We start from the raw sequence: 22,085 nt of genomic DNA, 5'->3' as shown, positions 1-22,085 counted from the left end.
ATTGAACTTTCAGCACTGCAACTTTACAGATATTGTTTATCCTCAAACAGCAACATTACACACTAACTAATGTTAAAAAAGTGAAATCGCAATCAACCACCCCTTTAAGCTCAAATGGTCAAAAATGGTATAAGTAAATATGGTCATTTCAATATAACTGAAAAATCAAATAATATTAAGTAAAATGAAAACAGTCAAAGTAAAACAGTCAAAGCCTACTTGCACTGGACGTGCTGGTTTTGGCCCTTATCACTGGCTGCAGCCATGTCCTCATCTCATATGAAACACCTGCGATTCAGCAGCTGCTAATGAACTCACATTCATGTCAAGTATGAGTTGCATAATGACAAAACTCACAAGCTCTACTGTCAACACCCTGCATGGTAATATTGTTTCTTTTTAGCAGAAATAAACTGCTGCAGAAAAAGTCTGATGCAATGCAAAACATAATGAGTAATTACAAATGTACTGGAGTAAAGAGTACATATACTTATTCAAAAATGTAGTCAGCAGAGAGTAAAAGCTGCTAATACCTTCCATATTCAGTCCAAGTACAAAGTTGCGAAAAAAAGATACTTAAGCACAGTAACTAATTACATTTACTCAAATACTGGGATTACACTCAGTTCTATTACATTTGGGCAAAAGCAGGAGATGCAATAAAATCCTTCACGCATTTCAGCTACATTTGTCTACATGACTGGCAAGATCCTCTCGTGAGAAACAGTGTACAGTATAAATATAAACAGAATTGACTGCTATATATATATATATATATATATATATACAGATTTTTTTGTTGTTGTTGCTTTAAATAGATCTACTCGCCCAAAACTAAACCTGTGACGCTTGAATGGATCACAGAAACATGACTTCTGCATTTCATTCAGTCCTATGTGAAGTCACTGGAGTTCAGAGAGTCTATTTCGGGATTGACATGGCTGATCAGATTCATAAGAGTTACTGTTTTTGTTACACCTCTGCCCATAGACTTATTACAGAAGTCAGTTTCCAGACATCGGTCTGATAAGGGATTAAAAAGAGGAACTGTTGCACCTTGACATTTCATCACCTCTGAAACTGTGAAGTGTCACTCTTGTAGATGGCGTTTGACAGATCCCTGAAGTGCACTACTTGTTAGTCGACTTCCAACCAAGCCTAATGGTTAGAGCGTCGGACTTGTAATCCGAAGGTTGCGGGTTCGAGTCTCCGGCCGGCAGGGATTGTAGGTGGGGGGAGTGAATGTACAGCGCTCTCTCCACCCTCAATACCACGACTGAGGTGCCCTTGAGCAAGCCACCGAACCCCCAACTGCTCCCCGGGCGCAGCAGCATAAATGGCTGCCCACTGCTCCGGGTGTGTGTTCACTGTGTGTGTGTGTGCACTGTGTGTTCACTGCTGTGTTTGTGCACATTGGATGGGTTAAATGCAGAGCTGTATGTCACTTCACTTCACTTATATTTGTCACTCGTGCACCAAAAACCCAGCCAGGTGGACAGACAGCGGCAGATTATTATGGTCTGGGGTTTCCCTGGAGACCATGTGACTGGTGTTGTTTTTTTTCTTCCCTCTCTTTTAGGAGTTGTGTTTATTATGGGATGTCAGAGCGGCCTGCTTATGACTATTATGGGATGCCGGAGAGGGCGGGAGGGGGCAGTGTCTCCATAGCAACATGGTTGCGAAGGGGGCAGGGACTAAGAAAGGGGAAGGCAGTGTGTACTTGCTGGTACTGTGTGCGAGGAGAGATGACTATTATGGTCTGTAGGTTGCGAGGTAACTATGCAGAGTTGAGTGAGTGTTGTAGGGAGGGGGGAGCGTGCCTAGGATTATTATGGGATGTCTCTACCCCCCCCTGATTTCTTTGTGTGTATGAGGATGTTCGCTTCTGGTCACTGACGCTGGGGAAAGGGGAGAAGAGTGGACGACGTCTCCCAAAGATTTACACCTTTTCGGAGCTTCTTTTTGTTTTTCAGTGATAGGTAACCTGCAGCTTTCGCGTCAGACTAAAGCTGATCATACCGCCGAGTGTCTACACCTTGGACTGACCTGTAAGTCAATTCCTCCCACCCACCTCCAACCGCCTGCGTTAAAAAAAATGTACATACAAGTAAATTTACGTTTCTCGGCGAGTTTTTAAAGCATGAAACAGAAAATAAACAAATATCTAAAATGACTGCTAACTTACAACTGTGAGACACCGCGTTATAAAGCGCCGTGTGGTGTTTGTCGGGGGCTTCGCGACCTCCGCGTGTTATTTTTTTTCATGGAGGAAAGTTTTAAAGACACAAATCCAACCAGAAACGAAAGCAGATAAGCGCTTTAACTCAACTCGTCCAGCCGGCTGCCATTTTCCCTGCTGCCGGATCATTTGACCATGTTTGCTAGCTTTGCTAACTTGATTGACGGCTAAGTTAAGGCGTCTTTCGCTCGGACAGAGCGGGGAAGTTTACGAAAAAAGCCGAAATGACACGACTACATCAAACTCTTTTTAACACTACACGCTGTATGATGTTGTAGTTATGAAATGTCACACGCGTTAATTGATTTTAATTCAATACAACACGTTAGCCTCCCCTGTTACTTGTTTATCTCTTTCTGCCAGCGCGGGGTGCTGCTGAATACCAAACCAAAATAATGTTATCATTTCTATTTTATCAAGCGTCCAGACGGGAATATGTCGGGGAGTGAAGACGACAGGGACCATTTTGGACCCATGAGAGATGGTAAGGTTTAGCTGTCCTGTCAGGACCCTCATCATGTTATATAACCTCCCCAAATGAGCCTAAACAAGCAAATGAACTGCTGTCATGTCAAGAGTTCTTCTAAACAAATCGTCATTTCTGCCAGGAGAACGCTGCTAGATTTAATGTTTATATATTTTGCTCGAGCTGGTGAGCCACGTGTTACTGCATCATACGCCTATATAAAGATATACATCTTTAGTTTATGATGCGGTAGCGGCAAGCTGTATACAAAAGTCAAATCACTTCCTGTATCACTGGTCAGCAGCAGATGTTAAAATGAAAGACAAATCTGTTTGTTACTGACTCCTTAGTATCTTAAGAACGAAATAAAAGCTTGTTTTTCTACCTCAGCGATCATACCGTGCACAATATCGTTAGCATTATGTGTCAAACCCATTTGTTTTGCTTTCCTCTTTTGGCCGCCCTCGGTAATGGCGTTGCTAGCGCAGCCTATCAGCAGAGAGCTTGTAATAATGAATGATTTCAAAAGCAAGAGCCTTATGCCCTAGTTTCACTGCTGCTGACATATTTGGACAGTAGATTCACATCTTGAGGTAGGAATGCACAAAAACAGTGTATTCTGAAGGAATTGAGCTCTGGTAAAATATCTAAATTAATGTGCTATGTTATGATGTATGCAATGTTAAGACGTATGAGTCATAAAGTTGAATTAAAAGTACTGTATCAGTTCAGGAAGGATAGGTATGACAGAAAATCAAAATTGAGATTGTTCAGCTTTAATTGTTCATGTTTGATGCATGCTGTGTGTCTCTGTTTTGGACAGATGATGCCGATGAACCAATATCAGAGGCAGAAACTCCCAAATCCAAAAAGAAGAAGAAAGCAAAGAAATGCCGTGAAAGCAGGAGCAGTAAACGACAGAAACTCCTCAGAGAGGTTAGTGGAGCACCTTTAGGGTCTGAATATGTGCTATATATAGCTAGATACTTCCATTCAAAGTTTGGGGTAGGTCAGATTTTTAATTTTTTTAAAATAAATTAAATACCATTATTCAGTAATGATGCATTAAATTGACCAAAATTCACAATTTCTGTTTCAAATAAATGGTGCAATTTTTTTGCTTTTTATTTATTAATCAAAGAATTTTAAAAAAGTATCATGGCTTTCTCAGAAATATTAAGCTTTCAACATTGATAATAATAGGAAATGTTTCTTGAGCACCAAATCAGCATATAAGAATGATTTCTCAAAAATCATGTGACACTGAAGATTGAAGTAATGGCGGCTGAAAATTGAGATTACCATCACAGGAACAAATTAGATTTTGTTTTAAAAATGAATACAGTTATTTTGAATGTATATATTTTTTTACAATAGCCTGTTTTTACTTAAATTTTGATCAAATAAATGCACCCTTAGTGAGCATAAGAATTGTATGTCTGATTTCAATGCTGCAGTATCACATCAATCATCATTTGCCGTTACCGTCACTGTTAAGCATGTTTACACAAGCATTGAACTGAGGTTCTTCCCTGAGTTTATCTGATATTATCCTTGGGTGGTTATTGTGGTCTAGGATGTTCCTGTCAGCTCTCCTGAAGTCATGGAAGCAATCCGAATGGTAGAAGGTGAGGAAGATGAGGGGGACAGAGTGATGCGATCTGAGAGTGAAGGGAGTGACTATGCCCCAAGCAAGAAGAAGAAAAAGAGATCCAGCTCCTCCAAGGAGAGAAAGAAGGGAGGTTCAGCAGGAGAAAAGGCTGGTGGCTCATCTGTAGGAAAAAGCAAACGTAAAGACCCAGAGCCCGTGGAGGAAGATGATGACGATGATGATGATGACGGTCAGGTAAGGGTTAGCCAATGGGTGGTCATTGTTAATCCAAGGTTTGATGTTAAAACCTTGGGACAACTAAAAAATCAATGTCACATGAGGGTGATCTGATAACTGCAAAATACATAAATAAAAACACTGCATTTACAAAAAAAACAAAAAAAAAACAGCTGCACAGGATTCAAAATGCAATTTGTCTTGCCTGAAAGATATTTGTATATAAGATATATTGTTATTATTATTTAATTATTTAGATTTTTTGTGACTTGTGCTTTAGCAATCTGTGTTACTTGTACAAAGTACAGGTTCCTGGAGAAGTCTGATACCGATATTGAGCCTCGTCTATGCCTTCACTGTCTACGTTGTTGCCACAACAAATATAGATTTTCAGTTTTGTTTGTAAAGGCTTTTATTAGTGCTTCCTATATTTTTCATTTTCCTTTTGTTGGTATACTACCATTCAAAAGTTTGAGGTTGGTAAGATTTTTAAATGTTTTTTAAAGAAGTCTCTTATTATTTTTTGTGGAAACCGTGATGCTTTTTTTCAGGTTCAAAAAAGAACAGGATTTATTTGAAATAGAAACGTTTTGTAATATTGTAATTTTAATTATAAATTACTTTTGCTGAATAAAAGTATATTTTCTTTTTAAAAAATGTATTGCCCCGTGCCCCCAATCTTTTGAACAGTAGTGTATGTTTTTGGATAAAGGTTCAAGTCACATGATGTGTGTGTGTGTATATATATGTGTGTGTGTGCGCATGTTTATGTGGTTTATGAGGACACAAATTTGTATAATGACATGGGTATGACAGAGGTATTACAATATGAAGGTGGTTTATGAGGACACTGCCTATGTCCCCGTAATTCAAAAGGCTTAAAAAACATACTAAATGGTTTTGTTCAGTTTGTTCAGTATAAAAACCATTACGCCTATGGAGAGTCCCCATAAACCACAAAAACCAACGTGTGTGTATATGTATGTATATAAAAAAATAAAAATTAAATGTATGATTGCATTCTCTAGTGTTATTCACCTGTCATCCTCTGTTCTTCTTTCACAGGAGCCCAAATCTTCCTCGCAGCTATTAGCAGACTGGGGAATGAAAGACATCGACTACACCTTTACCCAGGAGGACTACAACTCTCTCACCAATTACAAAGCTTTCAGTCAGTTTATCAGGTAGAACAGCGATCTGTTTTTGTCCCATTTCTATTATCTCCTTATGTAAACATCTTTATAATATCCTATGGTTAATTTACTCTGTAAAAATAAATTTCTCTCTCTTCCTGTTTAGACCTCTAATAGCTGCTAAGAACCCTAAGATCGCTGTGTCAAAGATGATGATGGTTTTGGGGGCTAAATGGCGAGAGTTCAGCACTAATAATCCCATGCGAGGCTCAGCGAGTGCCAACGCAGCCCTGGCAGCTGCCAACGTAGCTGCTGCAGTGGAGAGTATGGTGACCAGGGTAGATGGAGGAGGGGCTGCCCCCTTGGCCGCACCCACATTAACAGCAGCTCCTGCTGCACCACCCCCATCCCAGCAGCCCCCAGCGGTCCCCCTGCGAAAAGCCAAGACCAAAGAGGGCAAAGGTCAGAGAGAGAGAGGAATGTGGATTAAATATGAGATTTGATTGGAAATTAAAATGTCAGGATCAGAAATAATTAACAGAAAAAATAAGGAATTTCAGGGGGCCCAAAGGTGAGTTAATTATGTTTTTTTTAATCTACTAAAACATTTTTGTGTCATTTATATATCTTATCTAGGCCCAAATGCACGTAGAAAGACCAAGTCCACTCCAAAGCCCCAGGACAAAAAGTCTAAAGCGAAGAAAGTGGCTCCACTCAAGATTAAACTGGGCAATTTCAAGAGAAAACGTTCATCTGTATGTATCCACTCTGCTTACATTTCTGCACCATAATCTAAATTACATTATTATTAACATTTATTTAACATTATTAGTTAATATTACTATTATATTAATTAATGATATAATGTATATACATATAGAAGATATATACTGCTGTTCAACAGTTTGGGATGAGTAAGTTTTTTTTTTTTTTTTCTGAAATTAATGCTTTTATTCAGCAATCATGCATTAAATTGACAGTGAATTCACAGTTAAAAGGACAATTAATTTATAATGTTACAAAAGATTTTAAATAAATGTTCTTTTAAAATTTCTATTCATCAAAGAATCCTGAAAAAATGTATCACTGTTACTAGAGAAATGTTAAGCAGCTTTCAATATTTAATAACAATAAGAAATGATACTTGAGCAGCAAATCAGCATGTTAGAATGATCACTAAAGGATCGTACAACACTGAAAACTGGAGTAATGGCTGCTGAAAATTCAGCTTTGTCAACTCAGGAATAAATTACATTTTAAAACCTATTAAAATAGAACGTATTTATTTGATATTATGTTTTACTATATTTGATCAAATCAATGCATAAATAATTGCTTTGTTAAGCATTAAGAGAATTCTTTCAAAAAATGTACCAACCCCAAACTGTATAACAGTAGTGAATATATATTTAAAATTCTTCCTTATTTTTATGGCTTACATCACCAACTTGATTTGCAACCCTTCACCCATGGTTCCTTCTCTTAGAGCGGTGAGGATGATGATGGTGAGAGCGATTTTGACAGTTTCTCCATAAGTGATGGATCCAACAGTCGGAGCAGCCGCTCCAAGACTAAAAAATCCAAGAGCTCCAAGAAGAAGAAGAGTGAGTCAAAAACAGCACAACTCAGATTACTCTGTTCGGTCTACTGAACACACACACTGTAATGAACACACTATATGGCCATTTTCCAGCCATTTACAGTTTTTATAAACCCGCCTTCTCTTTTGTAGTGGATGAGGATGCTGATGGCTATGAGACTGATCATCAGGACTACTGTGAGGTGTGTCAGCAGGGTGGTGAGATCATTCTGTGTGACACCTGTCCGAGAGCCTATCACATGGTGTGTCTAGATCCTGACATGGAGAGAGCTCCAGAGGGCACATGGAGCTGCCCCCACTGCGTACGTACATATAAATGTGTTCAGTATAAATGTCTGGCCTTTCCTTGAGCTGCTGTGGGCTCACCGAGTAAAATCTACATTCTGTGTGTGTATGTGCACTGTTTCTCTACCATAGATATTTAATGACTTAAGTTTCTGTTGATTATGCATTATTTATGTCTCTCTCTCTCTTAGGAGAAGGAGGGAATTCAATGGGAGGCTCGTGAGGAGAGTTCTGAGGGTGAAGAGGAGAATGATGATGCAAGGAGAGATGATGGAGAGGTAGAAGAGGAGGACGATCATCATATAGAGTTTTGTCGGGTGTGTAAGGATGGAGGAGAGCTGCTGTGCTGTGACACATGCCCCTCGTCCTATCACTTACACTGTCTCAACCCTCCTCTGCCAGACATCCCCAACGGAGAGTGGATCTGCCCACGCTGCCTGGTGAGAGAGGAATAATATAGTGTGATAGTCCAAATCTATCCTTTGGATTAGGTTTTCTTGGGGTTTTATTTTCAGAGATGCCAGTGTTGAAATATGTAAGATTAATTGATTGATCCCATTATTTAAATTAGTTGAATATTATGGTTTAATTTTGAAAAACATGTTCCAAAGATAATGTCTTTGTTTTTGCAGAGTCTTCCACTGAAGGGCAAAGTCCAGAAAGTCCTGGCCTGGCGTTGGGGTGAAGCCCCTCCCCCTATGCCCGTGCCACGTCCTGCAGACCTTCCAGCTGATGCTCCGGATCCTCCTCCTATGATTGGTCGGAAGGAGAGAGAGTTCTTTGTGAAGTGGAGCCACATGTCTTATTGGCACAGTTCATGGGTCCAGGAACTGCAGGTGACACACAAATAAAAACACACACTTTCTTGTAAGTAGGAATGCACCAACATTGAAATTCTATAGATTTTTGTCTAAATAAGTGATAAAAATTCAAAAATAAATCAATGCTTTTAAATGCTAATAATGAATTTTGGCATCACTACATTATAATGTACAGTGTGAAAAAATTATATTTTGAAATTTGCTAAAGATTACATTTAAATCATTAATGTTTTTGCATATTAAGTTTAAGTGAACATTACATGCCGTCAATGGTAATCTATGTAAAAATAGAAGAAAAGGATTATGCAGTTTAATTTCCAATATTGATTTACACTAGTTATTTAAAAAAAAAACTCTAGTAGCTGATGTAGTTCCATTATATTGTACATTCCTTCTTTTAATGCAAGGACATAAAAGTATTTACACATTCATATACTAAAGCATAATATATACACAATAATTCATGCATTTTTGTTTCCGTGGGTGTTTATTAGTAAAATCATTTAATAATTTATGTCTTTTTCTTTCTTATCACAGTTGGAGCTAAACTGTCAGGTAATGTTCCGTAACTACCAACGGAAGACAGATATGGAGGAGCCCCCCAATCTAGAGATGGGTGCGGAGGGAGATGAGGATAAGAGCTGCAAGAGAAAGAATAAAGATCCCTTCTATGCTCGTATAGAGGATCGGTATGGGCGCTTTGGAGTAAAGTTAGAGTGGCTCTTCATCCACCGCATCTTAAACCACAGGTGAGAACATTAATATGCCGAAGCCTTTTGAAGAATGACATATGCTAAACTATTTGGGCAGTCATTTCTCTCATTCTCTCTGGTAGTGTGGACAAGAAGAATAATGTTCACTATCTGATCAAATGGAGAGATTTGGCGTATGATCAGTCAACCTGGGAGTCTGAAGACATGGACATCCCAGACTATGAGACCTTTAAACAACATTACTGGAACCACAGGTACATCCACACGGGCCTCTACAGCACTTTACACACATGCACACTAGTGTGAAACAATATTGAGTGCAGTTATAAATTAATCTGCAAACCTTCTTTTTTTCTGTTTGTCAGGGAGCTGATGCTCGGAGAGGAGGGCAGACCAGGTAAAAAGATGAAGAAGGTGAAAGTGAGGAAGACAGAGAGACCTCCTGCTAATCCTGTGGTGGATGTAAGGAACATTAGAACAGCTTGGTTTAACTTTTGTCTACTTTATTGGCTAGGATAGAATTTCAAAACTGAACAATTTTAGGTTGGAGCCATGGTTTATTCAGTACCGCTTAATTTCTCTGTCATGTTTTGCACTTTTATCCCATAATTTGCTGTTCTCTCAAGTGTAACCATTAATATAATTATAAGCAAGGCCACAATTGCATAATTAGTTTGGAAACATTGTTTTTGAGAAAATACATTCAGAGGTTATTGACTGACAATGATCTAATGTTCTTCCTGTCTCTTACTTTCAGCCCACTATAAAGTTTGATAGGCAACCGGATTATCTGGACTCTACTGGTGGCACGCTTCACCCGTACCAGCTTGAGGGACTGAACTGGTTGCGTTTTTCTTGGGCTCAGGGCACAGACACCATCCTGGCTGATGAGATGGGTCTTGGAAAGACGGTTCAGACTGCTGTCTTCCTCTATTCACTCTACAAAGAGGTGTGTTTCTAAAAAAAAATTAGAACTACTGCTCAAAAGTTTGGGTCGGTAGAAAAAAAAAAAAACGTTTTTGGAAAAAATACTTTTTCCAAAGACTCACCAAAGCTGTATTTATTTCATCAAAAGTAAAACATAAACTGTATTATTATTTACTATGTATTATTAGTTATTATTATTATTACAAGTTAAAATAACTTCTTTTCTTTTAATTTAAAAATTTAATTTATTCCTGTGATGGCAGAACTGAATTTTCAGCAGCCATTACTGAAATCTTCTCCATCTCATAATCATTCAGAAATCATTCTGATATGCTGATTTTGTGCTAAAGAATCCTTTTTTTTTTTTTTTTTATATCAGTGTTAAAATAGCTGTGCTGCTTAATTTATGGAAGCTCTGATACATTTGTTTCCAAGGACGATTTGATGAATAAAAAGTTAAAAAGTACAGCATTTAGTTACAGTAGAAATCTTTTTTTTTTCTTCTTTTTTTCTAATCAGTTTACTGTGACTTTGGATCAATTTTTTGATTAAAAGTATTATATTCTTTTAAAACAAAAAAAATCTTACTGACTTCAAACTTTTGAACGGTAGTTTATTTCCATTATTTATGTGATTTTAGTTTGATTAATTGATTTTAGAGGAATAAATGGTCTCCATGAAGACATGTTTATCATAAAAGCTATTGTTTATAATGTGACATTGAAGTTTATAATACAGTACATTTGGTAATGGTCTCTTTCAGGGTCATTCGAAGGGGCCGTTCCTGGTCAGTGCCCCTCTATCCACCATCATTAACTGGGAGAGGGAATTTGAGATGTGGGCCCCAGACATGTATGTGGTTACTTATGTGGGTGATAAAGACAGCAGAGCTGTCATACGAGAGAATGAATTCTCGTTTGAGGACAACGCCATCCGCGGTGGGAAGAAGGCCTCCAAAATGAAGGTATGAAACCCAGAGGAAAAGAGGTTGGAGGGGAAGAGTTGATACAGTAGTAACCATAACACTAAACATAGGTAAATTAATGTAAATTAGTGCCACATCTGCTTTGTGGTTTGATGATTTATCTGTTTGCATTGTGTGGTTTCTGAATCTCTCTTTATCTGTGTAGAAAGAGGCTTCTGTGAAGTTCCATGTGCTGTTGACCTCCTATGAGCTGATCACAATCGATCAAGCCATCCTGGGCTCCATCGACTGGGCTTGTCTTGTAGTAGACGAAGCACATAGACTGAAAAATAACCAGTCAAAGGTAATTTCCATGTGTCAGATGAGTGACACACTAAAATATGTAATTAAAGTATTTGTTCATCCAAAAATCTAAATTCTGTCATCACCCTCCTGTCTTTCCAAACCTGTATGACTTTATTTTGTCCTAAATTTTGATAAAAAATTTATTGGCTATTGTTTCATTTTAAATGTTGTCTAATTGATTCGTTCATTAATTCTGACTGATCATGTTTTTTTTTCGTGAACCAGTTTGGTTTACAAAACCAGTTTGAATGATTCATTCACAAATCTGACTAATTTGGTTCTTTAGTTCAACTCACTCACTCACTCACTCAGTAATCCCATTTCAGCCCTTCTCCTCTAGAGGTTATAACTACGTACATTTAGCTTTTTCCTCACATAAAGCTATCAAATGAAATCAGAAGAAAAATAGCACAGAGCTTGTAGAGTGCTTTTGCGTCCTTTATGGAGAGAGTCATACAGGTTTAGAGCATCATTAAAGTGAATAGATGATGACAGAAGTTTGATTCCTGAGAGATATGTTCCTTTAATATTATGATTTAACTAGTATTTGATGTAAAACTAACTCAATATCACACTCGTTTTATCTTTTTCAGTTCTTTCGTGTGTTGAATAACTACCCTCTTCAGCATAAGCTGCTGTTGACAGGCACACCTTTACAGAACAACCTGGAGGAGCTCTTCCATCTGCTCAACTTCCTCACGCCTGAGAGATTCAAGTATGTGTGTGTGTGTGTGTGTGTGTGTGTGTGAGAGTTCGTTCTTGATAAGTGAGGGTGAAGAGGATGTTTGTTCGTTTTTTTTTTGTTTGTTTTTTTGCTGTTGTTCAGTAACAAATGTGTGTGTGTTTCAGTAATCTGGAAGGTTTCCTGGAAGAATTTGCTGACATAGCTAAGGAGGACCAAATTAAGAAACTGCACGACATGTTGGGTCCACACATGCTCAGAAGACTCAAAGCTGATGTCTTCAAACACATGCCCTCAAAAACGGAACTCATCGTGCGAGTGGAGCTCAGCCCCATGCAAAAGTACAAAACATGTTTGGTGTTTTTTAGTGTTTTGCTAAAAATTCAGTACATTCGTCTCCCATTTATGCCACATGCTGGGCACCCTCTCTGTTGTATGGTCCGTTTATGACTTTTATATGGCAATAGCCTCTGATTCAATCTTTCTGTTTTTCTGGAACAGGAAGTACTACAAGTACATTTTGACACGCAACTTTGAAGCTCTGAACACTCGTGGAGGAGGAAACCAGGTGTCTCTGCTCAATGTGGTTATGGACCTAAAGAAGTGCTGTAACCACCCCTACCTCTTCCCGACAGCTGCTAATGTGAGCTTCCACGCACTCACTCTCAACTAGGACAGTACCATTTAACAGTAGAAATGGGGGAACTTACAGTTCTTAGGTTTTGAATGAATAACAGCAGTACTTTCAGCTGATCTTTATGGGTCTGATTTTGCAGGAAGCCCCTAAAATGCCCAATGGCATGTATGATGGCAGTGCCCTCACAAAGGCTTCTGGGAAACTGATGCTTCTGTGTAAGATGCTGAAAAAACTGAAGGAGGGTGGACATAGAGTACTTATATTCTCACAGGTACACACAAATACTGTACACAGATATACTCAACTATATAATTCAAGTATACTAAAAAAGCTTTGTGCATGGATGTAGATGACAAAGATGTTGGATTTGCTGGAAGACTTTCTGGAGAATGAGGGTTACAAGTATGAAAGGATAGATGGAGGGGTGACTGGAGGGATGAGGCAGGAAGCCATCGATAGATTCAATGGTGAGAGGGGAAAAGCCACTCATTTCCATGAAATAATAGCAACATAATGGATGTTTTGTTTTGACTAATTCCTTTTCTTTTCTCTCACTGCAGCTCCTGGTGCTCCTCAGTTTGTTTTTCTCTTGTCCACCCGCGCAGGGGGTTTGGGCATCAATTTGGCAACCGCTGACACTGTCATCATTTATGACTCTGACTGGAACCCACACAATGACATACAGGTAGAGGCGCTGTAAAATATCTGATGCTAAAACTGTCAAACACCTGCATCTCTGTGAGAGAGTCTGTGAGTGGACTCTTTCTGACGCTGTCTCTGTCCTGTTGTCTTTCTCAGGCATTTAGCAGGGCTCATCGTATTGGTCAGAATAAGAAGGTGATGATCTATCGATTTGTCACTAAAGCATCTGTGGAGGAGAGAATTACACAGGTGAGATATGAAACCATAGTTTAAAACCCAGGCAAATACAAAACTATGTTGAAAAAAAACAATAAAACGCCAGCACTAGCAAAAGTCATCTCATGACACTTGTGTTTCAGGTGGCAAAGAAGAAGATGATGTTGACTCACCTAGTGGTGCGACCTGGTCTGGGCTCCAAGGCTGGATCCATGTCCAAACAAGAATTGGACGACATCTTGAAGTTTGGCACAGAACAGCTTTTCAAATACGAGCTTGGAGAAGGTTTCTCTGAACACTTCATCTTCTGAACATAATGTTGCTTTGAGATCAGAAAATAAAATATTTAAGAGAATAATAAGAACATTTAAAGGCAGTGAAACTATGGCTAAGTAACACCTGTACAGTTTTTAGTTAAGGATCTGTATGTGACATGTTTTGTGTATCAATCACTATTGCATAAACTATAGAAACGTCCCCAAACGTAAACTGCTGCGGTGTAGGTGTGAAGTTCTACTTTCAGTTGAAGTTTATTTAGAGCTAAAACTACACATGACCTTCCTGAGCACTGATATTAATAAGCTGAGTTTCATTCTGATGATGCAGTAGGTTTTCTGGCTTTTTAAATATATTGCTAAGAATAAAATTAATAATATTCTTTTATGGTGGGCCAGAGAAAATGTAGTGAAGTATAAAAAAACAAAACAAAAACAAATCTGACACACTGGTCTGACTGTGCCAACAAAGAAACAAAAAAACTTAGTTTTGAGCACTGGACAGAAAAAGTAAATACTGCCAAATACCAATGCATATGAAGTACTTCTAGTACTAGACAATACAGAAAATAAATAAGGTGAATAAGTTAATACAGAAATTAATGGAAGTAATCCACACAATAAACGAAGGGCACAAAGTAAACACTAAAATCAATTCTAAATCAAATAAATCTGTCCTCCAGGTGACAATAAGGAGGAAGACAGCAGTGTTATCCACTATGATGACAAGGCGATTGATCGGTTGTTGGATCGAAACCAAGACGCAACAGATGACACAGAGCTGCAGAGTATGAATGAATACCTCAGCTCTTTTAAAGTGGCCCAGTATGTGGTCAAAGATGAGGACGAGGAGGTGAGTTTGTGTGGGATTGCGACTGTGTGTGTATGTATATGTAGATCATATGGTGTGTCTCTGTCAGCAGGAGGATGTGGATAGAGAGATCATTAAGCAGGAAGAAAGTGTAGATCCTGATTACTGGGAGAAACTGTTGCGCCATCATTATGAGCAGCAGCAGGAAGATCTCGCTCGTCACCTGGGCAAAGGCAAACGGCCACGCAAACCTGTCAACTACAACGACTGCTCACAGGAGGACAGAGGTAGTAGACGGGGTACAGACGCACTTTTAACAATTTTCTTTTACTGCTCTTTCCCTGTACGTTTGTGAGTGTTGTTATAGATGAAGATGAACTTAATGGTGTGATCTCAGGTCTGGTGTATTGTTATATCTGTAATATTTTTATTGGAAATTATTATTTTGTGTTTAAAATAATGCATTTATATTTACAAGTTATTACATTTATAATCTATAATTTTTTTAATTTATGGTAGTGGTTGTTTAGATGTACATTACCGGTCAAAAATTTGGACACACCTACCCATTCTTTATTATTACCCATTCTTAACTTTTATAAAACTAAACTGAAACATGGGAAATGTGTTGTATATTATGTACTAAAAAATGTTCATCAAAGCAACTTTAATATGCCTAAAATAGTTCATTTAAAAATTCATGCAATTCATACAATGCATACATTTGTATATGAATAAAATAGAAGAAATTATAGCATTTAGACGTGTTTTTAAGATTATGAGAAACACATTCAGTCCAGTGTGTCCAAAAGTTTGACCCTTTTGTTTTACGTGTTTGCATGATTCCTGGTTGTATTGTCCCTTTAAATTAAATATTTTCTGTTTAATGTTCAGTTAGTAATATATTGCCTCAATCATTTGTGTTCCCAGACTGGCAGGATGATCAGTCTGATAACCAATCAGATTACTCGGTTGCTTCAGAGGAGGGTGATGAGGACTTTGATGAGCGATCTGAAGGTCAGGAACAAAGTAAAACCATCCTTATCTTAATAAGCAGTTTTATAAATTAGTATTTACATTATCCTCTTTTTTTTGTTTTAGCTAACTCCCGAAGACCAAGTCGCAAAGGCTTGAGGAATGATAAAGATAAACCACTGCCTCCTCTACTGGCCAGAGTGGGAGGAAACATTGAGGTTCAACTTCAGTTACTTTTCAGCTTGTTTTAGCTATTCCCTCCACACACTCAGCGATAGTTAACCTCTCTCTCCTCATTAGGTTTTGGGCTTCAATGCTCGACAAAGGAAGGCCTTCCTGAATGCAGTGATGCGTTATGGGATGCCTCCCCAAGATGCCTTTACCACTCAGTGGCTCGTTAGAGACCTGCGAGGCAAATCAGAGAAGGAGTTCAAGTAAGTCTGACTTTCCTTAGAGGAGTTCTTGTCTTTTTTTTTACCTCATTTACTTGAGGACTCTCTCTCTTTTTCTCAGGGCATATGTGTCCCTCTTTATGCGTCACCTGTGTGAGCCAGGCGCCGATGGGGCAGAAACATTTGCTGATGGCGTTCCACGAGAAGGACTGTCACGACAACATGTTCTCACACGCATAGGTGTAATGTCACTGATCCGCAAGAAGGTGTGTGAGGTTATGCTTGCTAGTGTTTTAGTGGTCAGGACTGAGCTAATTGATTCTGTGAATGGCAGTGGTGTTGTTATAGGACTGACTGTTTTAAATTCTGACAGGTCCAGGAATTTGAGCATGTCAATGGTCAGTGGTCAATGCCCTGGATGAAAGAACTGGAGGAAAGCAAAAGAGCGGCAGCCATTGCAGCGGGAGAAGATCCAAAAACGCCCTCTACTGGGACGCCTGCAGATACCCAGCCCAACACACCAGCACCAGGTATACACATGTTGTTAATGTTAACTAAAAAATAAAACTAAGAAAATAGTATTAAAATTAAAAAATAAACAGTAAAACACAACAGACAATGGTAAAAGCTATATAGACATTTAAAATTACAAAATTATACTTAAAGCTAAATCAAAATACTAATAAATACTATAATATATAATTAATTCTACAAATAATACTGACCCTTATGGGTCAATTATGAAATTTTTGTCTATCAAAATTCATGTGTTGTGACTAATAAAAATCATGTCCAAGGAACATGAAGAAAAAACAGAGCAAAACGGATCATTTCAAATAATTAAACCTTTTTATGAACATATTTGAAAATCTATTCCCAGGAGAGGATGTTTTCTTCATTCACAGATAATTTGTCCAGTATCTCTGCATGGCCAATCATTACACATTAATCTTTTTAATCCAAACAGAAGACCTTTCCAAGAGCGATGACATAAAAGAGCTGGAGGAGAAGATGGAAGGGGAAGGAGAGAAGGAGACGAAAGGCTCCAGACAGGAGGATGAGGTACTTGTTATTTGCAGTCTCATTTTTTAATTTCACCTTCCTGTTTCTCTTCCTGTATTTTTAAACAGTTTCCCTTTGTTAAACACCTGCCTGTCTCATTTCGTCTTTATTTCTTGTCTCTAACTCTCATTCTCACGTCCCCTCTTTTTTTCTCAGATCATTGAGATTCCTGATGAAGGTGAGAAATCCCCCAGTCCAGCAAAGAAAGAGGAGAATAAGGACAGAGAGAGAGAGACCACCTCACCATCAGCAGAAAAGGATGGAGGAAACAGAGATGAAGAAAATGAAAAGGAGGGAGACAAAGAGAAGTCCACTGAATTTAAGGAAAACATGTCTTCAGGTGTCAAAGCTGAAAGTTCAGATGCCATAAGCAGTGTAGACACATCTAAAACTAAAGGTGAGGTGCAAAGCACTACCTAAAATGGCCAAAATACTAATTTATTTTCTTGTGTATACTACATATCCACTCCATGAAAACTTATCTTAAAATGACCAGATAAACTCTTCTGGTAAAGGTCCCCTGTGTAGCAAAACCAGATGCAGGATTGCAGTTTGAATTTTGATGTTGGGAATTAGAATTAAAATGAACTGAAATTCAAAGTAATCTATAAATTGTCAAATTCTCATGAATTGAAAGTGAGCCAGTTCTTCAATTCTAAATTTTGCATAACCCTGATCACACATAGCACCCATACTGTCTTACTCCATTGCAGAAGAATCTGAAGAGAAGACAGAAAAAATGGACACTAGCCCAGCAAGAGATGAGAAGAAAGGTACGTGTTAATACAAATAACACCTTTATATCACAGATAACTGTTACAATGAATAATCTGTCTCTCTCTCTCCTTAAACAGAGCTGAAAGATGAGAAGGACGGAGTGAAGGCAGAAGATGCTGCTAAGCTGCAAAATGGAGAGAATGCCAAAGAGACAAGTGGAGGAGTGGATGGAGTGAGTGAGGAGAAGAAGAAAGCAGTGAAGCAGAGGTTTATGTTTAACATCGCTGACGGAGGTTTCACAGGTACACTGGGAATTTACTGTCTGTGTGTATGTGTACATGCTGGTGAATTCTGAATCAATGAACTCTCTTGTTTCTCTCTCCAGAGCTTCACTCTCTCTGGCAGAATGAAGAGAGAGCCGCCACGGTCACAAAGAAGACTTACGAGATCTGGCATCGTCGCCATGACTACTGGCTGCTGGCCGGTATCATACAGTATCCTTAATGCCATCATTTTGATAATCGGTGTGTCTTTCAGTACAGACACAGCAATACATTTCCTTGCATCACTAAAAGGAATGTGTCTTGCTTTAGTGTACTTTATTATTATTTATTTATTAATGTTATCTTATTTTAAAAAAATTATAGTTTTATTAATATAATTTTGTTTTTCATTGTTTGTATTATTTAAAATGCAATACCAGTCAAAATTTTAGACATACAATTTAATTCTTTATTTACTAGTTCCTGAATTTTATTTTTTTATTTTTCAAAAAACATTACCAGTCAAAAATTTGAAATAAATTTTTAAAATAATAGTAAAGTCACGAAGCTATGTAGTAGACAAGAAATGTTTAATAAATCAAAACTTTGCTATAAATCAAATCCTCTACTAGCAATCTAGTGGAAACTTTTAGCTCTAGTTTTAAGAAAATAATACATACATAATCTATATGTCTTCAAAGCAGATTTATTGCATTTGAGCATATGCCTTTAAATCAAAAAGTATTTAAGATCATAACATAAGCGACTTAAATTCAGGTGTTCAAATTTTACAGTATATCTAATATAAAAACTGTCTGTTATGTCCTTCACCCCTGTACCATCAGCCACGGTTACGCACGTTGGCAGGACGTACAGAATGACCCGAGGTTCGCCATCCTCAATGAGCCCTTTAAGGGAGAGATGAGCAGAGGAAACTTCCTCGAGATTAAGAACAAGTTTCTTGCTCGCAGGTTTAAGGTTAGAGATGTACAGATACTATGAATCCGTACACACTGCACGGCAGTGTTTGCACAGAGCTATAAGGCTCTTCCTTCAACTGCTTCATTTATGTGTCTCTCTTTAGCTGTTGGAACAGGCTCTGGTGATCGAGGAGCAGCTCAGACGTGCTGCGTATCTAAACATGACAGAGGACCCCTCTCACCCCTCCATGGCACTCAACACACGCTTCAGTGAGGTGGAGTGTCTGGCAGAGTCACACCAGCACCTCAGTAAAGAGTCCATGTCAGGAAACAAGCCTGCTAATGCAGTTCTACACAAAGGTACAATAACTCCCATAACTCTATACTGCACAATATGATTTGCCTCACAGCTTTGGACGTATTTTTGCAGTGTAGAAGTGTGCTAAAATCACAAATAAATGAAATACAAAATAACTATATTATTTCTAGTGACCAGGACAAAAACTATTCACAGATACTTTTACTATTTCACAAATTATTCAGGATCTTAAAAGATGGCCAGAATTTTTTATGAATTGTTTATCTAAATTTAAATTTAACTGCACTTGAATGCAAATAATCCAGGCATTGTTCATTCATTTGTTTTTCAGTATAAAACCAAATAATAAAAAAAAACTGTTAAAATCAAAAATTGAAGAATGGATATCAAGCACTCAAATTCCATTTTGTTTTTACGTTGGACTCATTGTAATCTGGAAATGACTGTTACTCGCAGAATAAAAGGTCACTGGCACCTGCCTTATGACACGTCAAAATTATATTTTCTTAATTGTTGTTAAAAAACCAGAAATAACCTGTTAAATTCATTCTAAGTCTGAATGTAGTGTTTTTGCATTGACTTGGCTAGATTTGACAATACATGTTACAGTAGTTACAGAGGCCTGGTGGATTTGTATGTAGTGATTTATGTACGTTTTGTTTATTTACTGAGCTATAATTGCATAATACTATAAAAAAATTTAAATTTTAAAATTTAACGTAGCACCATAAAATCATTTGAATATGGAGTTATACATTAAATATGAAAGTAAAATGCCCAAAGTTTCTAAACAGTCCAGAACACAGTGTTTCCAGCACTGCACTGCTCAAAGCCACAAAACTTCACACTTAGTATCTCAGCATAGTTTTACCACATTTAGCTTGCTTATTGCATCCTGTAGCTGCAGTAATGTTGTTTAAAGGCTAAAATGAATTCATTTACTTTATATGTTCAAATAAATAAATCTATCCTACTTCCAATCGTTCTGTAAGTTCTTAAACAACTGGAGGAGCTACTCAGCGACATGAAGGCAGATGTCACCCGGCTCCCGGCAACCATCGCTCGGATTCCGCCCGTCGCTGTGCGGCTGCAGATGTCGGAAAGAAGCATCCTTAGCCGGTTGGCCAGCCGAGGACCAGAGGTCACACAGACGCAGGCGCCACGCTGATGACCCCTGGATGAAGTTTTCACTTGTACTTCCCATAAGACACGATGAGGAATCATTTCACACACACATACAGACATACACCTGGGTCAGGTGATCAGATGCGTTGTGTATATATATATATATATATATATATCTGAAATAAGTTCCAGCTACCTGCACTAGTTTGGACAGAAGAAGAGTGGAACGGTTCCTAGCTAACACACTGTGGTTCCCTAATATTTCTTGTAAAGCTCAATTTAGAGGCATTCCAACCTCCTCCATTAAAAAATTCTGTGAACACACCTGCTGACCAGAGAGATGCGTACATATGTTAGATACACAGCACCCAAATTGTTCTCCAGTGTAAATCCAGTTTAGGTTCTCCAGGTCACCTCCTCTGCACTGTTGTAGGCAATGCAGGGCAAGGTTGAAGAGCTGGTGTGGATTTTTGCCTTGCGTGGAATGGATCTTTGCAGTGGGGACTCTTTCCTCCTCAGGTGTGTTTTATGTTGTAATTCACACTAGTTGAATCACTGTTTTTGTGCGTTTCCACAATTATGCTTCAAGCTTAAATTTAAATGCCTGTTTGACTCCTGTTTCCAACTTGTGAAAGGTTTATGCTGATGTAAACACAGTCCCTGTCCCAAATGCCCACATACTACTTTGAGTCCACGCTTTGGTGATATTATGCCAGATAGACTGTCAGGTAATTATCCACTGATGCAGGCTCTGCAGAATTAGCCTTCTAAAACACATAAGAACTCTTCTGAAATCTAAAATGTCAAATGGGACACCCTACGGTCTTTACAAATGCGATTGGGACAGGGTCACAACTCCTATAAGGACATCAAATGACCTTCCATTCCTTAGATTAAATATATATATTATAATCAAGATTTTTTTTTATTATGAGAACTGCTGCTTTAATAATCCACATTTATTCCCCTTTCTCTCTCCTGATTGGCTTGTGTATAATGTAACTAGAGAATAAGTGCAGGTTTCTTTTTCCTACAAGAGAAAACAAAATCCTCCTAGCACAGGTGAAAAAACACAGCTGTTAATTTAACGTCTAATTTTACACTTTCAGAAGTTCTGATCTCACTTTGTAATTATCGTTGTTACCCTGTTATTGTTGTAATGTCTTATGTTTCTGTTTCGTTTTTTTAGCCCTGCAATAAAAATGTAACACAGCGTGCAGCGTTTTGTCTCTTTATTTAGGTGTAAGTAAAGTATTATATAAGTTTCATATATTGTTGAATTGTATTGGAGTTTGGTTCTTCTGGAACTAGACTTGATCCGTGTTCAGGAAAACCATTATCTCTATACATTTTCTTGTTAATTTAATGCATATTTTAGCTAATTTAATTTTTTTAGCTACATTTTAGCTATTTTTTTCTTCTTGTGATTATGCACCTTTTTTAACACATTTTACCTTGTTTTAATTCATTATTGATCCCCTAAAATCAGTTCTTGGATTCCATTTGGGTGTTCAAATGTGTGTGAATCGTACTAAGTAGCAAAAATTTAGTCTCCCCTACAGACCAGTTTGTAAGACAACAGAACTGTGTATGAGAGTGTAATGTATTTTTGAATCTGAATCAGATTGGGAAAAATGGTCGAATTCAAGTGAGTTAATAAATGACAAAAAAACAGGATGGGGAAATTGACAATTAACGAAAATGGCTGGGTGGAGGCAGATAACTTATCAGAGCAAATGCTTTGGGCAGAGAAGACTTGCAAGTCTA

General features: G+C 38.0%; 1 protein-coding gene across 4 annotated transcripts; it reads left to right on the top strand.

Moving 5' to 3' along the window:
- The first annotated feature begins 1,674 nt into the window (after nt 1–1,674).
- LOC306878146 (chromodomain-helicase-DNA-binding protein 4-like) lies at nt 1,675–21,531 on the top strand. 4 transcript variants are annotated; one of them, XM_079430299.1, is made up of 40 exons: nt 1,675–2,048; nt 2,660–2,723; nt 3,529–3,641; nt 4,282–4,551; nt 5,599–5,717; nt 5,833–6,128; nt 6,303–6,421; nt 7,153–7,270; nt 7,399–7,568; nt 7,743–7,991; nt 8,184–8,387; nt 8,910–9,121; nt 9,208–9,339; nt 9,451–9,547; nt 9,843–10,034; nt 10,776–10,976; nt 11,143–11,280; nt 11,876–11,997; nt 12,132–12,305; nt 12,466–12,607; nt 12,741–12,872; nt 12,951–13,068; nt 13,162–13,286; nt 13,400–13,492; nt 13,603–13,744; nt 14,418–14,587; nt 14,658–14,832; nt 15,476–15,562; nt 15,647–15,738; nt 15,821–15,954; nt 16,034–16,178; nt 16,286–16,442; nt 16,880–16,974; nt 17,131–17,371; nt 17,688–17,747; nt 17,829–17,993; nt 18,077–18,185; nt 18,800–18,932; nt 19,039–19,234; nt 20,186–21,531. In XM_079430299.1, exons 2-40 carry the CDS (start codon nt 2,675–2,677, stop codon nt 20,359–20,361), a joined length of 5,862 nt encoding a protein of 1,953 aa, XP_079286425.1. In that variant the 5' UTR covers nt 1,675–2,048; nt 2,660–2,674; the 3' UTR covers nt 20,362–21,531. The 4 variants fall into 4 exon arrangements, with proteins under 4 accessions (XP_079286425.1, XP_079286423.1, XP_079286424.1 ...); XM_079430297.1 differs by having other exon boundaries at nt 14,658–14,844; XM_079430298.1 differs by having other exon boundaries at nt 14,655–14,832.
- Nucleotides 21,532–22,085: the final 554 nt, after the last annotated feature.

Source organism: Barbus barbus (genome assembly GCF_936440315.1).
Source record: "Barbus barbus genome assembly, chromosome: 12".
NCBI classification, from domain to species: domain Eukaryota; kingdom Metazoa; phylum Chordata; class Actinopteri; order Cypriniformes; family Cyprinidae; genus Barbus; species Barbus barbus.
The sequence above is the reverse complement of the archived record's forward strand: the minus strand, read 5'-3'. Positions and strand labels throughout refer to the sequence as shown.